This window comes from Diadema antillarum, unplaced genomic scaffold (assembly GCF_040938485.1).
Source record: "Diadema antillarum isolate AM-2024a unplaced genomic scaffold, OU_Dant_1.0 seq00000633_RagTag, whole genome shotgun sequence".
NCBI lineage: Eukaryota > Metazoa > Echinodermata > Echinoidea > Diadematoida > Diadematidae > Diadema > Diadema antillarum.
The window spans coordinates 1,163,905-1,188,906 of NW_027271550.1; the positions used below are offsets into that span (position 1 = coordinate 1,163,905).

General features: G+C 38.1%; 1 protein-coding gene across 1 annotated transcript; it reads left to right on the top strand.

The window, feature by feature from the left end:
* The first annotated feature begins 2,236 nt into the window (after positions 1–2,236).
* LOC139736192 (ribosome biogenesis protein NOP53-like) lies at positions 2,237–18,042 on the top strand. Its single transcript, XM_071646926.1, has 13 exons — positions 2,237–2,376; positions 5,466–5,536; positions 6,334–6,415; positions 7,085–7,314; positions 7,840–7,898; positions 8,491–8,586; positions 9,219–9,323; positions 10,598–10,771; positions 12,822–12,997; positions 13,650–13,716; positions 15,437–15,513; positions 16,665–16,718; positions 17,882–18,042. Exons 1-13 carry the CDS (start codon positions 2,237–2,239, stop codon positions 17,886–17,888), a joined length of 1,338 nt encoding a protein of 445 aa, XP_071503027.1. The 3' UTR covers positions 17,889–18,042.
* The last annotated feature ends 6,960 nt before the right edge of the window (positions 18,043–25,002 follow it).

Genomic DNA, 25,002 nt, shown 5'->3' on the forward strand with positions numbered 1-25,002 from the left:
CACAGCAGTCTTATCAAATGTGATCTCGGCGAGCGTTTGGAATAGGCTAGCTACACGGTTGAGTACGCTGCCGAGGAAGGTATACTTCGTGGCGTCGCTAAATCTCGGAATGACCCGGGATCGCATCTCACGTCGATGTCGGTGATCAGCCCGAATGGCCCATCTGATCGCAACGGCAAAAAAGTTTGTAAGTTTGGCTTTTTTAAAAACTTTTTATATTTCCTCATTTGATGTCTCTCTGTTTTCACTCTCTCTCTCTCTTAGGTTATAGATACCAATTTTCCGAAAAATAAGACCTATCTAATAATGGATTGTAAAGCAAAATGATGCCAGCAGGGGCCGCGTTTGTGTGTGTATATAGGGGAGGGGGGAGGGGGGCATTGAATGAACGCAGTCTTATGATTATTGTTCGAGATTTTCATTCTGAAATCAACAGACTTTCATCTGTTAATGAATGCGGGCGAAATTATGGCAGCAAAGGAACAATAAGAGGCGGTAAATATTTTGGAATTTCGTTTTCATCGAATTGCATTCTACTGCACAATGCGATCATTCAATTTCGAACGAATCTGAGTGATCACCTAGATCAACAGTCAGAATTCTAACTACGTGTAGTTCATTCAACTGAATTTTATCAGTTTGGGATTTCACGATTTTCTCACAGAAACGTATATGTAAAAAGCGTGCTTAAAAAGTACCCGGTTATAAAAGTGTATATGTAAATTCGCACATGCACCGCCCTGATGAACGTCAAAGAATTAAAACTCACGAAATAACAAGTTGTTGTTTTTTTTTTAATTGAATAGCATCATCTTGACAGCTTTTTTTTTGGGGGGGGGGTTGATGCTGTGTTCTTCGAACTTCTCTTCATCTTAAAGTCTACAGGATCTCTATGATTATGATCGCTAGGAATAAATAGGTCTAGATACGGCTAAGATTGTGGCAACATAATAGTGAAGACACAGGGATGGTCCAGCAGCCACCAAGAGTTGGGGCTAAAACTAAAGGGGGGACGCCCCCTCCCATTTTTTTATTTCTTTTGTTTTAACCCCCCTCAAAAAAAAAAAAAAGATAAGGGGGACGCCCGGTGCGACCAGCCTGGATCCACCATTGCCACCATTTAATCGAGAATGGCGTATAAGGCGCGGTAATCACTCTTAAACAACTTCGACAAAACAGAGTCTTCAATATGCCCCGCTAATCATATACAACCTCCCTGACAAGCCTTTCATCATCTCAACAGTTGTAGCCAACAGGGCACTGAATGTGGCAATTCGAACGTTCAAAGTGCGGTAGTGTGGACCTATGAATGAAACTGAAATTGGTATTTGGGACGAAATTGATCGTCCATCTCCAGCAGCTATAATATGGTGAAAAATTGCATGACAACTTTGCGTGAATATCTCTGTCGCACGATACACTGAATAAAATTGAATTCTAAAGGAATTATATAAAACAAAAATGAATGCTCCAAGAATGAAAATGAACCATGACAGCAGTGAGTTGACCAAAGTCGTTAGACCTTGAGCGCCTGTTCATGAATTTGAATGCAAATCTGATGAAGTTGGGCGGGAAAACTTATACAGATAGATTGCAGTTTACAGAATAAAGCTATAGCATCTCTGCGTGATAGTACAGTTCGACTCATTGTAGTGTGTAACCTAGTGATGATTGTATTATGATGATCATGTTATAATTAACGCTGATACTCAGCTGGTATTTGATCGTCATGATTGTTATCATAATGTTATCCATCCTCATGACGATATAATTTTCTGTTATTATAATCATTAGCAGCGGTATTTTGTTTTTACTATTATTACTATTGATATATTATCATGATGTTACATTGCAAGTCATGAAAATTAGAGAAAAAAAAATCAATCATTGCAAAGTGAATTTACACAGAAGTAAAGATACAGGAGTTAATTGACGCGGGTGTGTGTTAAGGGAATGAAGATCATGCATGCCATGGGTTCAAGTACACATGTATCGGATCATCTGTTCTTAATTATTAATATAATATTATTTTAGATCTGTTTCTTTATACGTTTGCCGAAGGTTAACAAGCCAAAGTGCCCTGTAGATCTGTAGGAACACACCTCGGCCACCAGGGCTATATTAAGTACCGTGTTTTTGTTTTTGTTTTTTGGCTTTTGTTTTTCTGTTTTTTAGTTTACAAAAGTCTGTAGTTTTTACGCTACGACTGCTTGCAAGACTAGCAGAAACTTTAAAAATGGCGTCCGACACAGCGACCACGCAGCACGTGAAGAGAAAGAGGGTTGCGAAAAATAGGAAGAAAGCATGGAGGAAACATTCAAATATTAAAGATGTTGAAGAATTCATTGAAGATCAACGTATGCAGCTTAGGACTGGGTGAGTCATTGTGTTTTGTTACTTCACAAATCATTGTGAACTTTCTATGTCAGACAAAACAGATCGCAATCTGTTCAGTCCCACATATTGCGTTTGACGTAAGTCGCGTTTATCTTAAGAAAATCAGATGTATACTTGGGTGACCCGCACCTCGTCATAGTTAATGTTTGCGCACATTTGAATCACATTTCGCCACTGAAATTCTTTGAAATCCAACTCACATACAGGAAAAATGCTGAAAATTGCAATGGAATCACAAGTTCACTGATCGATATCGAAAATTTGCAGCTATCGTCGTCAAACGCGAACGATGCGAAAAAGTTGCGCGCTGAGGAAGGGGCCCGCAACTCGTCACCCGCGCTCCCATAGACAAAGCACGTAAAAGACGTGTGCGGGTGACCGTGATGCTCCCATAGACATACAGTTGAACCTCTCGTATCCGGACAAGTCGGGACCGGGGCTCATCCGGATAAGGGATTTGGCCGGATACTGGAGACTCAATGCTTTATACATGTACACATACATACACATGTACTGATGTAGCCCATTGTAGTACCACATGTAGTAATATGTATACTGCAACCTTTTCATTGTTACATTTGGGGATGTTTGGGGATGTTAAAATGTCTGAAGGTAAGCAATTTGGGAGGAAATTTGATGTAATGTATGTTAATCATGTTGGAAGTAATATGTAATTCATGTGTGTTTGTGTAGGAGTTCTCAAGGAGTTGGAAATCCCCCTTTACTCCCGTAATTATTTTTTAAAAAATCACGGCGAGATTGCGTCCGTATAATAGAGAGATCCGGATAAAGGGAGGCCGGATAAGAGAGGTTCAACTGTACACGTAAAAGATGCGTGCGGGGACAGTGGTGATACTTATAACACGTATTCCGATTAAATTTCAGATTTTCGCGAAAAACTATTCGGTTTTCACCACAATTTGCTTGGTTGTGGTAGCCCTGCCAAGTTTCAAGCGTACTGAACACAGTCCCGGGCATAAATTTTTGTTTAGTGCGCTTAAAACAATTTTAAGCGGGGTGACGGTATTCGGGCAATTATCCATAGATTGATACGTGATATAGACATGAACAGTGTTTAAATCAGTAGATTTTTTTGTTTTCTTGAAAAAATCTCGCATTTTGATAACTTTTCGCGTACCCGATTTTCCCATTAGTGGCGGCTTTGATTCGCCCATCACCATAAGTACAGCGTTAGAGTAAAAGCCCCAATTTTCGGACACTTAAGCTTTTTGGCAATATTTATTCAACTCAAATAATACTCCACAAAATTATATCTATAATAATGTATGTTAAATATATCAACCTAATTTTTCCCAATATTTATTTTGTTAAACAGATCATAAAATTTCACAAAATCCCCAAATATGACCTTGTCAATTCCCCAAAATTCGGACAGCGTCTCCAAAATTCAGACACGCGCGCAATGTCAATACGCATACAAGGCCACTGAAAAATCTGCACACGCCATACCTTGTTGGCGCAAGGTTGCATCGGGGATGTTGCGGCTCCCGTTCGTGTCCGAATTTTGGGGACTCTGTACTTGCATTCAGCCCCTGGGCCTGTACATTTATTTGTATTCACTGCATCAGCACGTACGGAGATTTTGTTTTTCTTTTGTGTTTTTGAGGATACCATCACACTCTGAGCTTGCAATAAACGAAAAATCTCGCAACAGAACGGCGTAATTTGTCAATTTTTAGCGCTTTTTCGGCGACCCTGATTCTTTACACGGGACCTAATTCGCGTACGCTTTGGAAAAGTTGCGGCGATTCCACATTTTTGACGCGAAAAATTTGGGATTTTACTGTAGATGGATTTTTGGAGGTGACTCGGGCACTTTCCTGTGGTGAACGAGTGTGCTAGTATGTGAAATGATGTGATATGCTTGTGTTGTGACAGTCCACTTTGCTGCCTTGTGATAAGTGGTAAGTGTCCGGATATTGGAGGCCGGCCAAAAATTGGGGTGCTTACTCTAAATAGAGAGCTCACTAGCGCTGAGCCGGCGTCCGCGGGCAGTCGTAAATCACACAACACCCATAGGGACTCCTGAGGCAGCAACCGCGAAACTCTTCTCGGGCTCTGATCAGGCAGCCAATTTTACAGAAACAGGCATTAATTGCAAGGTCCATTTTGTGTACTGATCTTGCCACATGCGCTAACATGAGTGCGATAAATTTTCCTTTCAAAAAATCAGAAAACATTTCAATTTTGAAAAAAGTGAAGTTTCAATATTGCCATATTTTGCCCAATGTGGATTAAGTACACAATACACCAAAGGTCACGACAAATAAGTGCAAAATTTGGACTTAGCCTGCTGGACAGATCATCCTCTTCGGGCTACTAGCGGTACCGGTAGGTAGAAGACGCAAACCCACGTACAGGAAGGCAAAAGTAGTTCAGGTTTGTGATTTGAGCATGTTGTTTGACATACGGCCGTATTACTTTTGAAAAGAATGATATCAATTCACCCCTGTCATACCTGCTACAGCTAGCGATCGTCGCTAATGGGCTCAGAAGTTGAGCACTATGTGTGTAGAAAATGATGTACAGTACATGCGTGACAGCGCCATCTAGTGCTGAATGAATGCAGGGCTGCCAACATTGGAAATTAGTTCAGAGTGAGACTCCCATAGGCCAATGCTATAATTTAAGAGTCAAAATGAGTGAGATCAATAGAAATGCATGCAAATGAAATAAAGTTTTAGAGTGAGAAAGGACCAAAATGAGTGAGTTTCACTCTCAATGAGTGAGAGTTGGCAGCCCTGATGAATGGTACTAACATTTAAGATAATCGGGATAATCAGCTCTGACTTGTCCTCTAACTGTTAGGTGTCTACTAGAAAATATCTCCTGTCAGATCGATCACATGTATTGAACTGTTCAAGCCAACTCGGATCGCATTGAGTTTTGATACTTGACATCATTGTTTGTCACCTCAAACTCATTAAAGTCAATCTTCATTAATGAGACTTCATAGATACATATAATTAGTATTGTGTGTTATCATACATAAATTTATATGCATATATCATGAAATGTATGAAACAATGACTTTTACTTCTCTACAGGGGCATAGTTGCAGAGAAACCAGATGAAAGCTTGTTCTTTGTGGATAAGAAACAGCCTTTACAAGACAAAGGTAAAGTTCAAAGTAGCAAGCTCTTCAGTGTACATTATATGACTAGCTTTCTCCAATTGCTCTATCCTGTTTCTTGAATTGTCATGATTGTTAAATCTTTATCAATGATTATCATTAATCTCATTGCTTAATCTGACATTGTTCTTCCAAGAGTACTTCATTATACAATGTATGGCACTAGTCAATTGATTGAGAAAAAAAAATGATCATTGATAAAATTTACCCATTCCAACCCATGGGTACAGTGTCACAATTGTGTGTTTACGCAGGTATGATATGGACCCCCCAAAAAACTACGAAAACATTTATTTCATATTTGTATTGTTGCTCCTTGTGTACAGTTTCCCATTTTGTGTGTGTGTATTTGGGATCAAGACTATGTGCAATAGGATTCACATTTTCACATTACAACGGTGTACTCAGTAAAACACAGGTCTTTATGATGTACAGTACAGTAGAAGAATTCTGTTGGTGAACCTTAATTATCTACAGATGTGATAGTGAGCGTAATGATTTGCTATTAAAATTCAGTTTATTTTCTTTCTTAGGTATGCTGGTTGAATATTCTATATGACAACATGGAAATGGGTTGGGCAGCATTTGCTTCATCGTCACAGTTATAATGATTGCTTTTGTCATATGATTTTCCATTTTTTCCCAGAATTATCCCACTTCTATTTTGTCTTTATATGTAGTCCAAATGAGGACAGCTTCTGTTGAGAAACTTGACACTAAGCACTGTCAATGTAACTTGATTGTGTCTCATATTCTGTTTTGTTTTCATTTGGGTTTTTTAGATTCCTCCAAAAAGAGCCTGCAGAAACCTCTCAAGTATGAGAGAAAGCTTCTACCAGATCCAACCATTCCTTTTGCAAGAAAGTAAGTTTGCTATATTGAAGCCTTATAGCCCCTCTGTAATTGCAGCACAACACTGACCAGTGACAAAATGCCGGGACGTACTTTCTCATATAGATACACATAAGTACAACAGTCTGTAAAGGGCATTGAAATTCTTAACAAGTCTGAAATACGGTATCTAGAAATTAGCTGTTGTTGTTGTAGTTGTTGTTGTATTTGTTTTTTTTTATTATTGTCATTATTATTATTATCATTATCATCATTATTATTATTATTATTATTATTATTATTATTATTATTGTTATTATTATTATTATTATTGTTATTATTATTATTATTATTATTATTATTATCATCATCATCATCATCATCATCATCATCATCATCATCATCACATATGTGTGATCCTGTGTTCAGCTGAAATATCTCTTCATATTATGAATTTATCGTAGTTTGTCTGCATCTCTTGCACAGCTACTGCATAGTTTTTGACAACTCTTCTGTATATTAAGTCAAACCTGTCATGTGATCAAGAAAACTGACATTATAAACCAGATTAAGGAGAGAGTCTGCTTTCTAATTTCTAAAATTTGGCTAGGCCTCTTTTCTGAGTATTACCCAATTTGTGTCAGTAAGAGTGTTTTGAATGAAAAGCTACACTTTGTGCTGTTGTGATGTTGCTGTATGCAGACCGAGGACACCCAGGTCAGTTCACCGGCCAGCGAGAAAGAGCAAGCTGCAGCAGAGGTTGGAGAGGGAAGACAAGCTTGGGCCCGCGACCAGCGCCAAGCGCAGGAAAGTGCTCAGTGCCAAGCAAGCCAGTGAAAGGTCAAACAAACTGAAAGACGATGAAGATCGGAGGAGAGAGATCGGGAGAGCGACCTATGACCTTTGGGATGCTGCCAGTAAGTCAATTTGTTGTGTGTTAACCACATGACAAGTACTGCCCCCCCCCCCCCTTTTTTTTTCATTTTTGGTTGAACCTACATAAAATTTCTGGCATTATTTGACTATGTATAAGTTATTTATTACTCATGCCTTTACAGAATATCATGTGAATGAAAACTTTTGCTCCAATGCCGCAAGCTTTGACTCACTAGAGGTGAATCGTTTTGCTACTTTCATAAGAGAATGTGTTTGTTTCCTTGAGGAGAAAGTTATATTGGCAGTGAATAGTACAGAAAGTGCATGTATCTTATTTTTGTTGGTATACATGTATATATGAGACATGCCATATGGTGTGCTCCCAAGGAGCATGTACCAAGCACATGTCAGAACGTGGAACCCAAAGGGAAGTAATACTGTACAGTCTTTGGAAGTAATACCCTTCTGCTGCGCAGCTGATAACTTTGTATATCCATGCCGTACGTTGACACAATTATCATTGCATTGATTGTGTCTTCCCCCAGCTCCAGTTGATGGAACAGAGTCGACCAGTATGAAAGCTCCTGAAGCAGAACCTAATGAACATTTTCTCAGGGTTACAAGAAAGACAAGAAAAAAGGTGAGTAGTGTTAGTGAGCTGTTACACAATTGTATGTATGCTGATGTATTTGTGTTATTCAGGGCTGCACACTAACCTATTGTTTCTACTAGTCCTACATTTTGTACCTGTCTGTCGGACAAGCAGGTACCCAGCTTTTCCGTTTTTTACTGGTCCATTTCTGAAAAAGACACTGGTCCGACAGTGATTTTTACTGGTCCTGGTTCTGTCGGACCAGTGCCAGTGTGCAGCGTTGTGTTATTATTCTTTTCTTTTTTTATCCCCATTTTAGAGCAAAACTTAGTCCTTTTACACAAACATGGTCTCCATCTCTTAGAAATTTGAATGAGTGTGGCTGTTGATTTCATTTTCAAGCTGTTCAATGATGAGACCTTTGAAAAGTCATGAACAATTGATTTGTTCGTAATTAAGCTTTTGTGTATTAGATTTCTTTCAAGTTTGAAACATAATTTTGCTCCTCCATTCATGCAAGGCTCAGTCAAGTGCCAGCAGTCAATGTGAATGTACTAATGGGCATCTCAATCAAGCCATATGAACATAATTCACATCGACTAAACTAACTATGTAATCTTTGTGTGTTCCATTCATGCAGCTGCCCAAAACTTACCACAATCGACCGTCTGAGTTTAACGCTGTAGAGGTTGTCCATCCAGGTGCTTCCTACAATCCTGCATTTGAGGATCACCAGGTAAGGCAGTCGAAGACAAACAGAGTATGGCAAGTCTTGTTATCAAATTCTGCTAAATTTGAACTAGATCTTGCAAGCCTATACTTCAGCTCACCTTGTGCAAATTGAGTGTAGTAGTAGGAATTTTTGCAGAAGGTAGTAGCAACTGATTAGTATGATGAATAATGGGCTGATTTTACAATGCACTAACACTTATAGCTTCTTCTCAAGAATGCCCAGTGATGAGCTGTTGCTGTTGTTATTTTGGTTCTTGGTCTATGTCAGGCAAGCCTACAAAAATTTGTTTCATGCTTTTACAACTTCTCATGGATTACTCTGAGTGGGAAATATCTATAAACTTTTGATTTGAATAAACTGTTGCGATGATGTCTACAGTGTATGTGCTAAAAATGGTAGGCATTATCTATTTGCAATATTGAAGCAGCTGTAGATGGCATATCACTACCAGTGCTTAGAATTTGTTCTCTCCATGACTTTACATACATCCCTTCATCTATTTCTTTGAGTGTAAACACTATTCATTTCTGTGCTGTATTAGACTTGCTTTTATTTTTCCGTATGTTTCCTTCTAACAAAAAAATTTTGATTTCCTGCTAATGTGTATAATCATTTATGTAATTTTGTAAATGCAGGAATTGATACAGAAGGCAATCAATGTTGAACTGGAGAGGCAGAAGAAGGAAGACAAGTTAGAAAGGTGGCATAAATTTAAGAAGATCAGCAAACAGGAAGCTGAGGTGAGTTCTTAATCGGTTTTATCGTTCTTGTAAATCTGTCACTCATTTCTTCAAAAAAAAGTTATACTGTATTATTCCCAGCTAACACAGGTTTCTCTGGCAGTTTTGAAATCACACAGAATGAAATTTTGATTTTGTTATGAAGTGCTTGAGGACTGTAAGTTAACCTGGCAAGGAAGGAAGAGATGAAGAAAAAATTGGCATGAACGTTTTGCTGCTCTTTGCCATATTTTCTGAAGTCCTTGTAATTTAATCATGAGAGAGTTTCCAGAGACATTTCTGTTGAATATTTAGGAATTAATTCTAAGGTGGTCTCCGTCATAGATAGGTAGTTCAAGGAGATTTCAAGAGTTATAGTGTTATCAAGTAGAGTGGTCACAGGGGCTCCTAACTATGCGTCAACTTGCTTGATCGGCCATCCTCATTAACCCTCGCTGTGCTTTGAGCGCTGATTGGTACATATGCTGGAGTGTTTTTGTTTGTCGATTGGTACAGATGTCTGTTGTCAGTTGTCAAAGAATACAGATTATCTAATCCCCCTAATCCCCCTTGTGCCACTGTGGTCTTCCTGTCAGATTGAGGCACACTGCTTTACCTGAGTGGGCTTGCTACCTTTACAGCTTAGGTTAAAGTGTACCAATACCCCAGAAATCAAATTTTTGTACAGCTAGAATACACAAAAAATAATCATAATTCATTGTGATAGCCCCTGAAAGTGCATCAGTATACATATTTCTATAAATCAGATCACATCTCCTTAACAACTTGGCACTTGCGCTCCACGCGTTTAAGTCCCGCTCAGTAAGCGCTGGCACAGATGTGTGCGCATTCTTGCTATATCAACTACGTTTTTACGAATGATGTCGCGAGATTCCATTTTGATCGGTTAGCTGATCACGAGCAAGCTTTGCATATACACTAAGTATCATTCAAGACATATTTAGAAAAAAATATTGTCAGCGCGATCATTCAATTGAAAGAATTTCAAGATCGATTAGTCTATTTCATGTCTGTTTTGCTTTTGTATACTCTTTAAAATTTACATTTAAACCCCAAATAAATCAAAATGGGAGTGACTAAAAATTCTAATATATTGCAGAGGGCATGTCCCAAGTATATTTTACATATATAGCAATCATTATTCTCAGAGTTTGGTACACTTTAAATTTGGAGTGATTACTGAAAGCTGATGAAAAAGTTTGAAAAGTTAAACTAAGTATCTTGGCAGATACAGGGTTAAATGACTGGAAGGGATGCTTCTCTTTCTCTCCTAGAACAACTTCATGAGTGAGATGTCTGCAGGCCTACTTGATGGAGTCAGCAGGGAGGAGAAGAGAGAAAGTGCCTCAGAGGAAGAAGGAGAGGGCGGTATGCCGAACCCTCCGGTGATGGCAGAGAGGCGCAAGACGAGGCGGCAGAGAAACAAGGAGAAAGAAATTAAAGCCCAGGTTCGTTGGACGGAGATGAAGAGTGTATTTTTCTTTTCTTCTTTTCTTCTCTTTGTCTCAGAATTATATAGGCATCTTTGTATTGAGTGAAGTTATATGATATGTCTGCATTCTTGTGGTGTTACCTTGCTAGGAAAAAAAAAAGCTTGCTCTTTACTATAGGCATGCACAATGAGAGGGGGAAAAAAAATAAAAACATTAACATAAAGTCAGTGCCCCTTCCACAAGTAAATGTTTCACTGAGTGTACTGAAAGGATTTTGCTGTCCTTTCTCAAATGTATTCTGGATAACTTTTTACCTTTTATGTTTTCGTAATGTTCAAGTGCAATTTTTTTTATTGTTTGAAGCATTTTAGAATTTTAATCAGGGTGCCTGATTTTGTGATATGATATCCTTTTTTTTTTTCCTGACAAGGTAAATGCAGTAAGCTTCAAGCAATTGGAAGCTGCCTGAAGTTTTAACACCCCCCCCCCCCCCCCCCACACACACACACATTTCAGGAATATGACTAATTCTGTAATTGAACAATTTATAGGTAGGTTAGTAGGTCAATAAGTAAGGAGAAAGATGGATGGGTTGAACAATTGATAGATTGATACATATGAAAGTAATACTGGGTTCTGTTGGTTTTGTTGTCCCCGCCGAACGAGTTCGAGCAGGGGACTATGAAACGGGCTCCGTACGTGTGTGTGTCCGTGTGTCCGTCCGTCCGTCCGTCCGTCCGTCCGTCCGTGTGTCCGTGTGTGATCAAAATCTTCAATTTGCTACTTCTCTGTCATTTATGAGCCAATTTTGATTCTGTTTGCTTTATATGATAGCACTACATGGGAGCTTTGAAACTTCTACACAGAATTTCAGTCGTGACCTTTGACCTTGACCTTTGACCTATATTGTACATTTTGCTACAAAATGCTAATCCTTCGCCATTTCTAACCCGATTTCGATTCTGTTTGCTTTATGTGATGGCACTAGGTGAGGGCTTCAAAACTTCTACACAGAATTTTGACCTTTGACTTCTTTGACCTTTGACCTTAATTTTTGACCTGTATTGTACATTTCGCTACAAAATGCTACTCCTTTGCCATTTCTAACCCGATTTCGATTCCGTTTGCTTTATATGATGGCACTAGGTGAGGGCTTCAAAACTTCTACACAGAATTTTGACCTTTGACTTCTTTGACCTTTGACCTTGATTTTTTGACCTATATTGTACATTTTGCTACAAAATGCTACTCCTTCGCCATTTCTAACCCGATTTCGATTCCGTTTGCTTTATATGATGGCACTAGGTGAGGGCTTCAAAACTTCTACACAGAATTTTGACCTTTGACTTCTTTGACCTTTGACCTTGATTTTTTGACCTATATTGTACATTTTGCTACAAAATGCTACTCCTTCGCCATTTCTAACCCAATTTCGATTCCGTTTGCTCTATGTGATGGCACTAGGTGAGGGCTTCAAAACTTCTACACAGAATTTTGACCTTTGACTTCTTTGACCTTTGACCTTGATTTTTGACCTGTATTGTTCATTTTGCTACAAAATGCTACTCCTTCGCCATTTCTAACCCGATTTCACTTCCGTTTGCTTTATGTGATGGCACTAGGTGAGGGCTTCAAAACTTCTACACAGAATTTTGACCTTTGACTTCTTTGACCTTTGACCTTGATTTTTGACCTATATTGTACATTGGCTACAAAATGCTACTCCTTCGCCATTTCTAACCCGATTTCGATTCTGTTTCCTTTATGTGATGGCACTAGGTGAGAGCTTCAAAACTTCTACACAGAATTTTGACCTTTGACTTCTTTGACCTTTGACCTTGATTTTTTACCTATATTGTACATTTTGCTACTAAATGCTACTTCCGGCGGGGACATATATTACGCACCGCGTAATTTCTACTTTTCCTTGTTTTGTTTGTTTTTTGTATATTTTGTTTTGTATATTTTGTTTTGTTTTGTGTTTTGTTCCTCTGTCTAATACACAAGTATGTATTCTCTGTTTATCTAACATCCGACCCTCTCCATGAATCATGATCTTTATCAGCTTAAGAGAGCCAAGGCAGAGAAGGCTGGTAAGATGAGGATGAATGCTGTGTACCGTCTGAGGGCGCTCAAGAAGGAGATAAAGGCCCGGGAGGCGAAGACCACCACCAAGATTGCTGCCAGGAAGGCCAAGGAGGCCCAGCAGAGGGGCAAGACAAAGAGGCTTGGCCGATACAAGTATCCTTTCGGGGTTTTTGTTTGGTTGTTTGGTTGTTTGCTTGCTTGTTTGTTTGTTTGTTTGTTTGTGTGTGTTTGTGTGTGTGTGTGTGTGTGTGTGTGTGTGTGTGCCTTTTTAGGAGTCTACTTAACTCGTGGGGCATGCATAACTTTGTCAGGTAAGGATGATGGTTGCTTCCTTGACAGTGGGATGGAAACCAACAGTCGCTCTTGAGTAACATGTAGCTGCAGTTATTATGAGAGGCAAGTTCTGTGCTCTCGTGAGGTATGACAAAATAATACATAATTTTGGTTTCTAGGTAGGGTTTTGGGGGGTGTGGTAGTTATGGAAGTATGTGTAGGAGATTTTTTCCTACTTCTGACTCAAGCAAGCTATGTTTTGTAATGGTCCACGTTTGCTGAGAAGAAAAAGAAATCTTGATATATATTGAACTACATCTGCATGATAGTTGTGTGCCTTGATATTTTCTGATGTGCCAGTGAGACACAATTTTTTTCATTTGTGTGTATTACTGATTCATCTTCGATGTTTCTCTGAGTCGAGTGTGTGCCAAAATAAATACATGAATCGTGTATGAGTTCTGTGTTTCCTTGGAATATTCTATAAGCCGTCATCAAGCACAATCCTTAACCACGGTTTTCCCTTCCCCAGATATGAAGAGCTCCCAATCCCTGTCAAACGCTCAACTCAACTGGTTGGGAGCCTGAAGGATCTCAGGGTAAACTACATTCATTTTTTCTTTGTTTGTTTTTGCTTCAAAACCACATATCTTGCTGATTTAATGACCGTAATTCCCTCCTTTGCAAACATTTATGTGCATTGACCACCGAGATGAGAGGTGGTCCTGAGTAAGTAACTTTTTATACATTCCTGGCATGTCATGATGCAGTGAATTGTGCTACCCAAATGACATTTGAATCTGACCTTCTTCCGGTCTCCAGGCTACTGAAAGATGCAATAAGCAATTGCAGAATTAAACAGAAAACAAAAAACAAGAGAATACAAAGAGTATCCTTGTCACTGTCATGTGAATGTGTACTGTGTGGCAAAAATGTAACACACATTCTATTATGAAACATGTAAACTTTTTACATTTTCATCTTCTTCTTGAAAACCCCAAGACCGATTTTCATCAAACTTGGCAGGTAGCATCCCTAGGGGGTTAGGAACTCAATTTGTTAAAATGGGCACCATGCCCCACCCAGGGGGCCCCCAGGGGGGCCCAAACCCCCCAAAATTAAGGAATCTGTAAAAATCTTCTTCTCTAGAACCAGAAGTGATAGAGCTAAGTTAATACTATGAGTTAGTACATTGATGACTGTAGTTTCAAGTTTGTTCATGGCAGAATCAGGGGTGCCCCCCTTGTGACCCAGGGGAGGGGGGTGGGGGAGGGATTTTAATGGGGCCTAAATTGTACATTTTCATCTTCTTCTTGAGAACCCCATGACCCATTTTCACCAAACTTGGCAGGTAGCATCCCTAGGGGGTTAGGAACTCAATTTGTTAAAATGGGCACCATGCCCCACCCAGGGGGCCCCAGGGGGCCCCAACCCCCCAAAATTAAGGAATCTGTAAAAATCTTCTTTTCTAGAACCAGAAGTGATAGAGCTAAGTTAATACTATGAGTTAGTACATTGATGACTGTAGTTTCAAGTTTGTTCATGGCAGAATCAGGGGTGCCCCCCTTGGGACCCAGGGGAGGGGGGGTGGGGAGGGGTTCTAATGGGGCCTAAATTGTACATTTTTATCTTCTTCTTGAGAACCCGATGACCCATTTTCACCAAACTTGGCAGGTAGCATCCCTAGGGGGTTAGGAACTCAATTTGTTAAAGTGGGCACCATGCCCCACCCAGGGGGCCCCCAGGGGGCCCAAACCCCCAAAATGAAGGGATCTTTAAAAATCTTCTTTAGAATCAGAAGTTATAGAGCTAAGATAAAAACTATGAGTGAGTACATTAATGACTGTAATTTCAAGTTTGTTCATAGGAGATCCAGGGGTGCCCCTCTTGGGGGCAGGGGGGGGGGGGGGGGGGTTGGTCGGGAAGGTCCAAATGGGGGCCTGAATTGTACATTTTCATCTTCTTCCTGAAAACCTCATGATGGATTTTCGTCAAACTTGGCAGGTAGCATCCCTAGGGGGTCAGGATCTCAATTTATCAAAATGGGCACCATGCCCCACCCAGAGGGCCCCATGGGGCCCCAATCCCCCCAAATTAAGGGATCTTAAAAAATTTGGGCCCTTATTGTACATTTTCATCTTCTACTTGAGAATGCCTGGTCAAATTTTGGTAGAGCTGTGAATAATTTAGATTAGTGACTGCGTGAAAGGTGAGCTTGCGATACTCAGGTGAGCACTAGACCCGCGGGTCTCTTGTTTTTTTGGTTTTTTTTGGGCGGTTTTTCTTATCAGCCCCCCTTTACCTCTTCTCCTTTCACAGCCTGATGGTAGTTTGATTGCAGACAGGTACAACAGCCTTGAGAAGAGGAACTTGGTAGCTCCAAGGATATGGAAGAAGTGAGTAGATTGTTCTCAAGTCACTCCTTCAGCATTTCATTCAAATAGTTTTCGGTCTTTCAAATCTGCACTGATGAATTTTGAACAATATTGCTTGAAACGAGGTAAATTTTACTTTAATATTTTGGGGCATTCATTAAGAAGAAAAGATTGCTGTTGTAGTTTTATCCCTTTGCCATCAGTTATGTACAATATGCTAGCTCTGTTTTTCTTTGCCATCATTGATATGTTTACTGATGTCTTTTGTTTTGTTTTTTATTTGGGTGGAAGGGATTCAGTTGTATGCTGCTGTGCTAACTACTATTGTGAAAAGATATATCAGTGAGACATGACCGACTTGTGTCTGTTGGTTGAGGGTGAAATAATATCTGTTGGAAATGTGAAACACAGTGAAATGTGGTTTGGTACTCGGGCAAAATTATCGATACTCAATGAACGGTAGTAATATAAACATTCTTGTGGACAGGCTATGATAGTCTTTTCTGCACACAAATTTTGCTTTCAGTTTGGCAGTGGTGTTACTGTCACTGTTGTGATGTTTTGTTGGAGTGTGCAGATCATCGTCTTCACACTGTGTACGATAACACCAAAGAAAGAGGGAGGCATGGGTCTTCCTCTAGTCCCCATAACTTTAAAGGGATAGTACAGTATTGGTGGAGATGAGAATTGGGTTTTAACTTTTTGCTGGATACCAAGAAAACACATGATATAGTATAGAGCATACCATTTTAAGAGGAATTCTAAGTTCATTTGATGAAAATCTGGTTTGGAATGACTGAAACATCCCAAAACTAGGTGAAACAAAGCGAACGTAATAGAGTGTGGGTCCCACACTTTATTAGAATCGCTCTTTTTTGGATATCTCAGCCATTTCAAAACCAATTTTCATCAAATAAACGTTGAATTCCTCATAGAATTGCATGCTCTTTCATATTTCATAAGAGGTTTCTCATTATCTCACCAAAAAATGTTAGAAACCTGAAATTAGGTCTCAACCAAAACTATACAATCCCTTTAATTCAAATCCTAAGTAGCATGAATAAGATGGTGAATCAAGTGCAGGAGAATAAGAATTGAATTGTTGTATTCATAGGTGTACTTGTAAGTTTTTTGCATTATTTATCCTTTCATTTGTTTATTTGTTTTTGCAGGGGAACAAAGAGAATCATGAGGGATTATGAGAAGAAGAGCTTCAAGGAAATAACGTAAGCTTCACTATGTCTGTTTCTCTCTCTCTCTCTCTCTCTCTCTCTCTCTCTCTCTCTCTCTATTAGTTATAAATGTGAGCGGAGTTTGTGTTATTGTTCATTTTGTTCATTTGGTTTATAATTATGATAATAATATATAATCTTTTCTACAACGCAATTCCAGTAAGCTGTTTAAAGGCATAGTTTACCATTTGCAGATAAAACAAAAATCCAGCATTAGTGCTTTGAATAGTTTTAAAATATGAATTAGGGATAGAAACAACCACTGTAAAAATTTGAATCAGTGTTATCAATGTTAAATATTTTTAACCCGTTCCTTCCACATTTCTCTTGAGTGCCTTTAATGCCCCCAAACGAGATTCTTTTTGCCCGTCGACAGAGAACGGACAGGTTGGTAATCCACCTGTGCGAAAGCAGTCAAGTGGTACATGCATCCCCCTGTCCATGGTCAACTACATATGCCATCAAACAATGAAAATATCGATCGGGTGCTAGGCATGAATAGAACGTGCGCTGATGGGCTCACAGACTCTTTTGTGAACAATGTGAACAGTAGTTATAATGAAAATGCTTCCAAACTAAACTGTTGACAGTTATGGTTATTAAGAAAAATATTGATATCTCCTTATATTCTAGGCTTTATTGCAGAGATTTCATATGTTAGGATGTTTTGTGATACAACAGACCTACACATATGCATCACATGTGATATCTTGAATTCTTTTAAATCACTGCTCCCAAAGGCAAACTGGACCTTTGATGTGCTTTACATCCAAATTCAAAGTCAAAAGAAAAATTCAAAAAAAATTGTCAAATTATTTTGAAATATTGAAACTGAGGGTGATAGGTGAAGTTCCTTTGGCAAGGTATTCCATGCCTTTGGCTCACAAAATGAGAAACTACGCTCACCAGCCTTAGTTTTAACACGTGGTATCTGGAGTATCGTAGTATCCATGGCAGAGCGCAATTTATAAGCTGAACAGTAGAGTGAGTGAAAAAGCTGTGATAAGTATTTAGGAGCAGAATTATGGAAGCAATGAAAAACTAACAAGCATATCTTATATGTTTGCTTGCTCTCTCTAGGAGAATGCCTGTTGTGTGTATGATATTCTAGCTCAAACTCATGTTGTGTATGTGTCATTGTGTTTATTCTTTCACAGGTCTTGAGAATGGAGAAGTCACTGCAGAAAGGAGTCAAAATGTCATCCCAAAATGATAAACAGTATATTTCATTCTCTGGGTTATTCATTTCGCCATCTTGAATTTGGTTCCACTATTCCCTAGACAACATGATCAATGAATATTCAGTGTGAAGGTGGAGCTGTAATATCATACAGTATTTGCCTCCATTTCTTTGGAACTGTGTGAAAGGCCTTGAACTTTTCCTCAATCTCCAAGCAGATGGTTGCTGAAGTACGACACTAATACTTTGCGAAATTTGCCTCATTGTTACAAGCTCTCCCTCATTGTGCAAAACTACATAGTGACAGCTTTGCTGAATGAGAATATGTCAAATATATCATGTACCAAACCCCTCAATTGCTATATATATGTCCCATATGTTTTGCGGGGTTTTATTTTTGCATCTTTCCTGAGTCAAATGCGATTTCTGAATTACACTGTAACAACATGCAAAATATCAACTCTAGTCCTGATATTGAACCACTTGCGTCATTGTCAGGAGGTCCCAAAATTGTGAAAAATTAGGCTTCCTAAATACACGACATCTACATTAACTATATTGTTTACGTAAGGAAGTGGATAAATATCTCATGCACTTATGCATTAGCTATGAATGGAGTCCAAGCTTTGAATGTTTTGTGCCATTAGCCATGACTTGGTCTGATTTCCATGTGAGACTCGTCCAGAATCCACATAATGTTTAAGAAATGAGTAACTGAGATTTAGTCTGAATATCATGTCAGCAGTGAGGGAAATGAGATGGATGTTCATTAGGCAAATTCAAGATTTGTTCAATCAAGAATAGCTGAAGTATACTTCTTGATGCATCAAAAAACTTGAGTTGATGATAATTATCCCTTGCTAATAAGTACATTTATATTTTTAAAGTCATCAAATAGTTATCTCAGTGAAATGAGAATGTTTTCTACTTCATACTCAACAAGTGAGAACATGAAAGACACCTTTGCCTATAAAATGAGTTCATTCTTATCAGTACAACATTGTATGAAGTTCAGATGGTCAGTTATTTATAAATTTACAGAAATCATCCAAAGAATTTTAGTGCACACATATGACATGTGTGCACACATGTAACATGTAGCAACTGTGAATTATTTTTTTAACTACGTGTATGTGTAAGGGACTCTTCAATCAAGGATTTAAACTTTGGTGTGGTTTCCAAACTCATACTGATCTTTACATGTACCTTTGAATGACTCCTACATCCTTCATGTGTTTTTACCATAAAAAATATTGAAATAAGTAAAGTGCAATGAGGTTAACTGAATGGAACATTGTTATAACAACCCAGACAGGCAGATGGTGTTTAAGTACTCCTGTTTTTATAGCGCCCTCTTGTGATGATTATGAATCTTTTTCGTTGAAAAGCTGTAGTCAATGGGATTTTTATGTATTATTCTGGATGAGACACATACTGTGATGGTAAACAGCACCTAACAAAGAGCTGGCACATTGCAATTCACCTATAGCTTTGTTTATCTCTTAATATCTCGTGTTGATTTGTAGTAGTGTTCATCACTGGAAGGCCATTTTTATAGTTTTGCTGCAGTTAGCCCTGTACCCATCGCATCCCCCTACAAATAATGTGCATGGTTAGGCCTACAGTTTTCTCTTTCGAATGTTATCAGGGGGGTGTTTCATCAATGTTTGTCAGCACTGACAAGTTGTCAGCGCTGACAATTTCAGCAAAATCCTTGGTTTTGATTGGATGAGATGCTCTGGTCACTGACTGTTACTATGGTGATTGTCAGCACTGACAACTTGTCAGCGCTGACAAACGTTGATGAAACACCCCCTGGTGGTGTTGGACACCATGTGCCCTTATAGACTGAAAGGTATTCTGAAAGAGTGACAGCAATTGCTGGTGATAGGCAGTGAAATGAAATGAATTGAGATGATCGGTTGCCATTTTATTAAACCATTGCCTACCTGAAGCTGGTAGGTCCCAAGCATAGCCCAGGGAGGTTGCAGTATCTCACGGGGAAATGGGTTGAAAGACCTATGCAGTGCAAATGCATTTTGATTTGTGTTGACTTATGATACCCTGCTCATCATTTATGTGGCTAAAATAATGTATAGATATGTCCCATACATCTTTATTTTTCTGCTGTTTTTCTTCAGATTGGTTGGATACAGCCCCCCCCCCCCAAAAAAAAAAGGAAATCTTCCAAACCAAGATTCTGTTAGTGACATTATCTGCTGCATTTATTAATTTGATAGACAAAAGACATCTGAATGTACCTATCCCTGAACTATGTGTAACTTCCATGTTTCCATACAATGTATTTTCCCACTCTCACTTGTAGTATGGAAGCATGCAAGTTATTTGCTGTATGCTTGAAATAATTAATTTTGCTTTTGAATAAGTTCTGAGAACTGTTTTCAATTTTATTTGTACCATATTTGATACCTGAGTCAGAGGCTAAATGACCATTTTTCTTGGTCATTTTTCCTCTGAATAAGATTTTGCTTGAATTGAAAGCTCAGGCCCCTTTCGACTTGATTTTACTCCACAGGCTCACTATCATTGGATAAGCAGTCTCGGGCAGCATTTTGTCCGCATGTTTTAATGCTGATACCTTTTACAATAAAGGGTAAAAATCTTTACATGTAAACATAACTCATGGTGTCAAATGTGTGAATACTTGTCCTTTTGTGTGTGTGTGGGGGGGGGGGGGGTTGGTGGTTGTGGGTTTGGGTGTGCTTTTGGTTTTGATGAATCGGGGGGTTGGTGGGATTGGGATTTTATTTGATGAAGGATAGTTATAAATTGTATGAAAGATATTGGTAGGATTAAATATTGAGGATAGATGAAGATTTGTCTTGGTTTGGAGGGGAAGTGCTGTTTGGTTTTTTATGAATGATTTCATTTGAGATTTGTATAATGTATTTTTTTTTAATGTACATGTATATGCTCTTGTGAGTGAGTATGAGTTATATGATTCAATATATTCAAGGGATATATGTTTGGCAAATGTCAATATTTTCTCATGAAGAAATTATAGTGGGATTGATTCATAAACCAGTTATGCATGTTGAAGAGAGATTTTTTCAGAAGAAATTGAAAAATGAATTTGTTTGTGTTTTGAATTGCTTTTTGTTCTTGTCACACCCAGAATAGGTTAATTAATGAAATCAATAAATATCAAGGAAAAACAAAGTATATATATATATATATATATATATATATATGTATATATATATATATATATGTATATATATATATATATGAAGAGTTTGTTTGCAAAAACCGATAAGTCCATATTTGCCAAATGGGAATATTTCCGATTAAAGGTCAAGAAAAATAAAGAATAATAAGAAAATATTTGTTCTTTTGACCATAACTTCAAAAATGTACCTTTATATGTAGTGACCAATTATATCATTTAAAAGGTCTTGTTTTGTACTTTATGACAGAGACCGTACTTCAAAATCTTCAAAAATGGACTTATCGGTTTTTGCGAACAAACTCTTCATATATATATATATATATATATATATATATATATATATACAATGTTTGTATATGTGTGTTTGTGTGTGTGAGAAACAATATATTTCTCTCTGAAATACATGGTGATGTTCTCTGTTTCTCCCTATATCTCTATATGTATATATGTATGTATGTGTTTATACATATATGTATATATGTATATACATATATATATATATACATATATATATACACATATATATATATATCATATATATATATACACACACACACATATATATATATATATATATATATATGTATATATTTATTTATGTGTGTGTACATGTGCATGAGATGCCAACTTCTGAACATGGAAACAAAGCTTCTAGAAGAAAATGTGTCCATACATATGATTATATTTCTGTAAGTGTGCATTATGATGTGATACTGCATTACACATAATGTATGGTGTGTGTTTTAACTCTTTTGGGATTACGTCACTGAGCTACGACAAGTTACGTCAAATTACACACAACTTATGATATATGTCACACATTAAACTGTCATAAAATATATCAACTGTATGGTCTACGTAAATACTGGTCCGGTGATTGTTATAAATGCAATCACGTGAATAATGCAGCAAGGATCGAAATTGTGAGATATCTATCAATCTATCTATTTACGTATAATATATAGGTATATACATGTACATATAGGCCTACATGAATTGAGGTAATGCAGCAATATTAGACCGCCTTAGCGAAGCTTGAGGTAAATTCGACAATTCATTCAACAGCTGTGAATTTTGAAAGTTTTGGTGCAGCCATCACTGGATTAGAAGACTAAAAACGGTTTGTGATGTCACGTAGGGACAAAATTTCCACTTTTCTAGCATAATGAAAGAGAACGTAACTTACCTCTTTCAGCATAATCTATGTCAGTAACAAGTCGTATCGAGGGAATGTGTGCTTTTCATACAATACATACGAACTTTTGTGGAATTCTCTTTCTATGTTTATATCGTACACACGTGACGTCACTAATTGTAGTAGTCTTCTCATCCAACGATGGCTGCACGGGTATACATATATAAGCACTTGTATATATATACGAATATATACTAAATACATATATATAGATATACAGTATATATATATATATATATATATATATATATATATATATATATATATATATACATACATACATACAATTTCTATAGCGCCGTTCTCCACTTTGATTATATGCTCAAGGCGCTTTACGATTGTACATCAAAGCAAACAGACTGAAGATACAAGTACATCACCGTAATAGAAGAAGATGAAGAAGGATATATATATATATATATATATATATATATAATATATACATATATTTGATATGCTGTAATGGGTTTTAATCTCCTTTAATGGACTCGGATCTTTCTCATAATATTGCGATATTTTTTATTAATTATAGCATCAGTAATTCTCTTCGGCCTAGTATGCACACACCAGAAAAGTTATGTGGTATTATCTGTATCTGGTCCCCGTGTCATGTCAAGTGTGGTTTCATCGTATTCTGTCACCAATCATTTACCGTTACACAAGACGAACGTTAATGAATTTTATTTTGTCGAGAGGAGCTGCTTATTTGAAGAGTTTTGTTGGTATCTGTCGTTTTTTCGTAGCAATATCAAATCCACGTCAGAGGTCAATGACCGCGAGAATTAACTCCACAACCTACAATTTGCCTACAATAACTTGAAAGTCTCTAAAAGAGATTTGGTGAATGTACGTGTGTTCGATAAGGTTCGCGCGGTAAGAAGGGAGATTTGGATTGACTGGAACCGCGATCACTGGCTCTGATGTTTTCGAATAAGTACTGTATATATTGTATCTGACTCATGATTATCACACTGATAGTGTTATAGTGTTGAGAACAACAACAATTGTATACATAGTGATGTCATCCCAGCTACCGTTATTGGTTGTGGGGATTATATGTACACTGTTTTACATCTCCTTGCCCGTTGCCATGACTACATGTTAATTCAGTTATCGTTTGAATCAATCGCCTTTTAGTTGTTTGATTTTTTGGGTAGGGTGCTACCGAATCGTACACGCATTAGGCTTTGTCGTCCTTGCATTCCCGAGGTTGAGTATTGTAATAAAATAGGCCTATGTTGTTCCGGAAAACTCAGCAGACACGCCCTGGCAGGCACGATGTGAAAATGAATACCAACACCAAAACGAGCATAATATGTGCTACGTCAAGTACATCTATATCAAAATAAGTGTTTGTTTGTGTGTGGTTGTTTTTTTTTTCAAGAAATCCCACCTCCGTGTTTTGTTTTGTTTTGTTTTTTAGTGATTTGATTTGATTCTTTTTTTGTGGAGCAACAGGGGGGAAAATCTATTTAACGTAATGTGGCTGATGTCTATTACTTTGTTTCCTTTGCGGATGATAGAGAGCTGAGGTATTACAGAGACATACGTTGCATGTTCTGCACGGCTTCGTTTATAAGAACCCATGCTAAGTTACGGAGAGTCTTATCATTGTGTATTTTGAGTATTATACATCCAGCTCGTATGGTTCCTGAATTATATATTTCAATATATTGAGAGAATGCCGTAACGTCCTGTGTTCCTTTTCAAAAGAGACAAGAAAGGGAAGAGAGACAGATAGAAAGATAGAAAGAAGAAGAGACCGAAGGATAGAATGAAATAAAAAGGTTTATCTTGATTCTAATCAGCTCTTTGTTTTTTCGTGAGGTAATTTGCAGGCTGCGAATGGACACGCGAAGTTGCCTTGTTTTCTCTTGATGTCATATTGATTAACGCATTACTGCCAGGCATTCAATCTTAATGACAACAGTACAGAAGAAAAGCGAGCCGATCAAAGTCTGATACAAGTTCTAACTAATGGATGTTTGGTTTGTCAGGGCTTATAACAGTCGCGTCCCGATATAGCTGTGTAGATCAAGGACTTCATAAGAAAAAAAGAATAACGTCTCTTCTGTTTTCGTCCTATCTTTATTTCCCCATTTTCAGGTGTACATCATCTTTGGGGATGATTAGAAAATTGCCCATGGAGGAATAGTAGATTAGTCGCGTGGTTAGACCTGGAGGCCAGATTGTCGGACAAGGGTGGAAGGAGGAGTGGGGTGGCTTTATATACGTGTTTGGGAGCGAGGGGGAGAAAACTATAGCATGCGGGATGTGGCGTAAAAAACAAACAGATGGAAAGTGTGTCCAGGATGCTGGCGTTGATGTCGGAGATAAGCGCGACGTAAGTGCAGAACGGTGGGGCATGGAGACGCGTGGAAGCAACCTGACATTTAGCAACGCGACTGAGAAGGGAGGAAAAATAATAATGGACGGATAGATGAATAGATGCAGTGAAGGATTGACAGACAGATGGATAGATGGATGATTGTAGGGATGAATAGACTGTTGACTTATTGATGATTTACCTTAGGTTTATCACAAGTGTATGTCACTAATAAAAGCGAATGTCCAGACAGACATTTGGATAATCAGCTTCTTCTTTTCGATGTGAGGAACTATTATAATCATCAAGGTTAGAATTTTTTTTTTTGTCATAAGATCATAGTAAACTGATTATATATCTTACACAGACTATCAATAAAAGGTCACA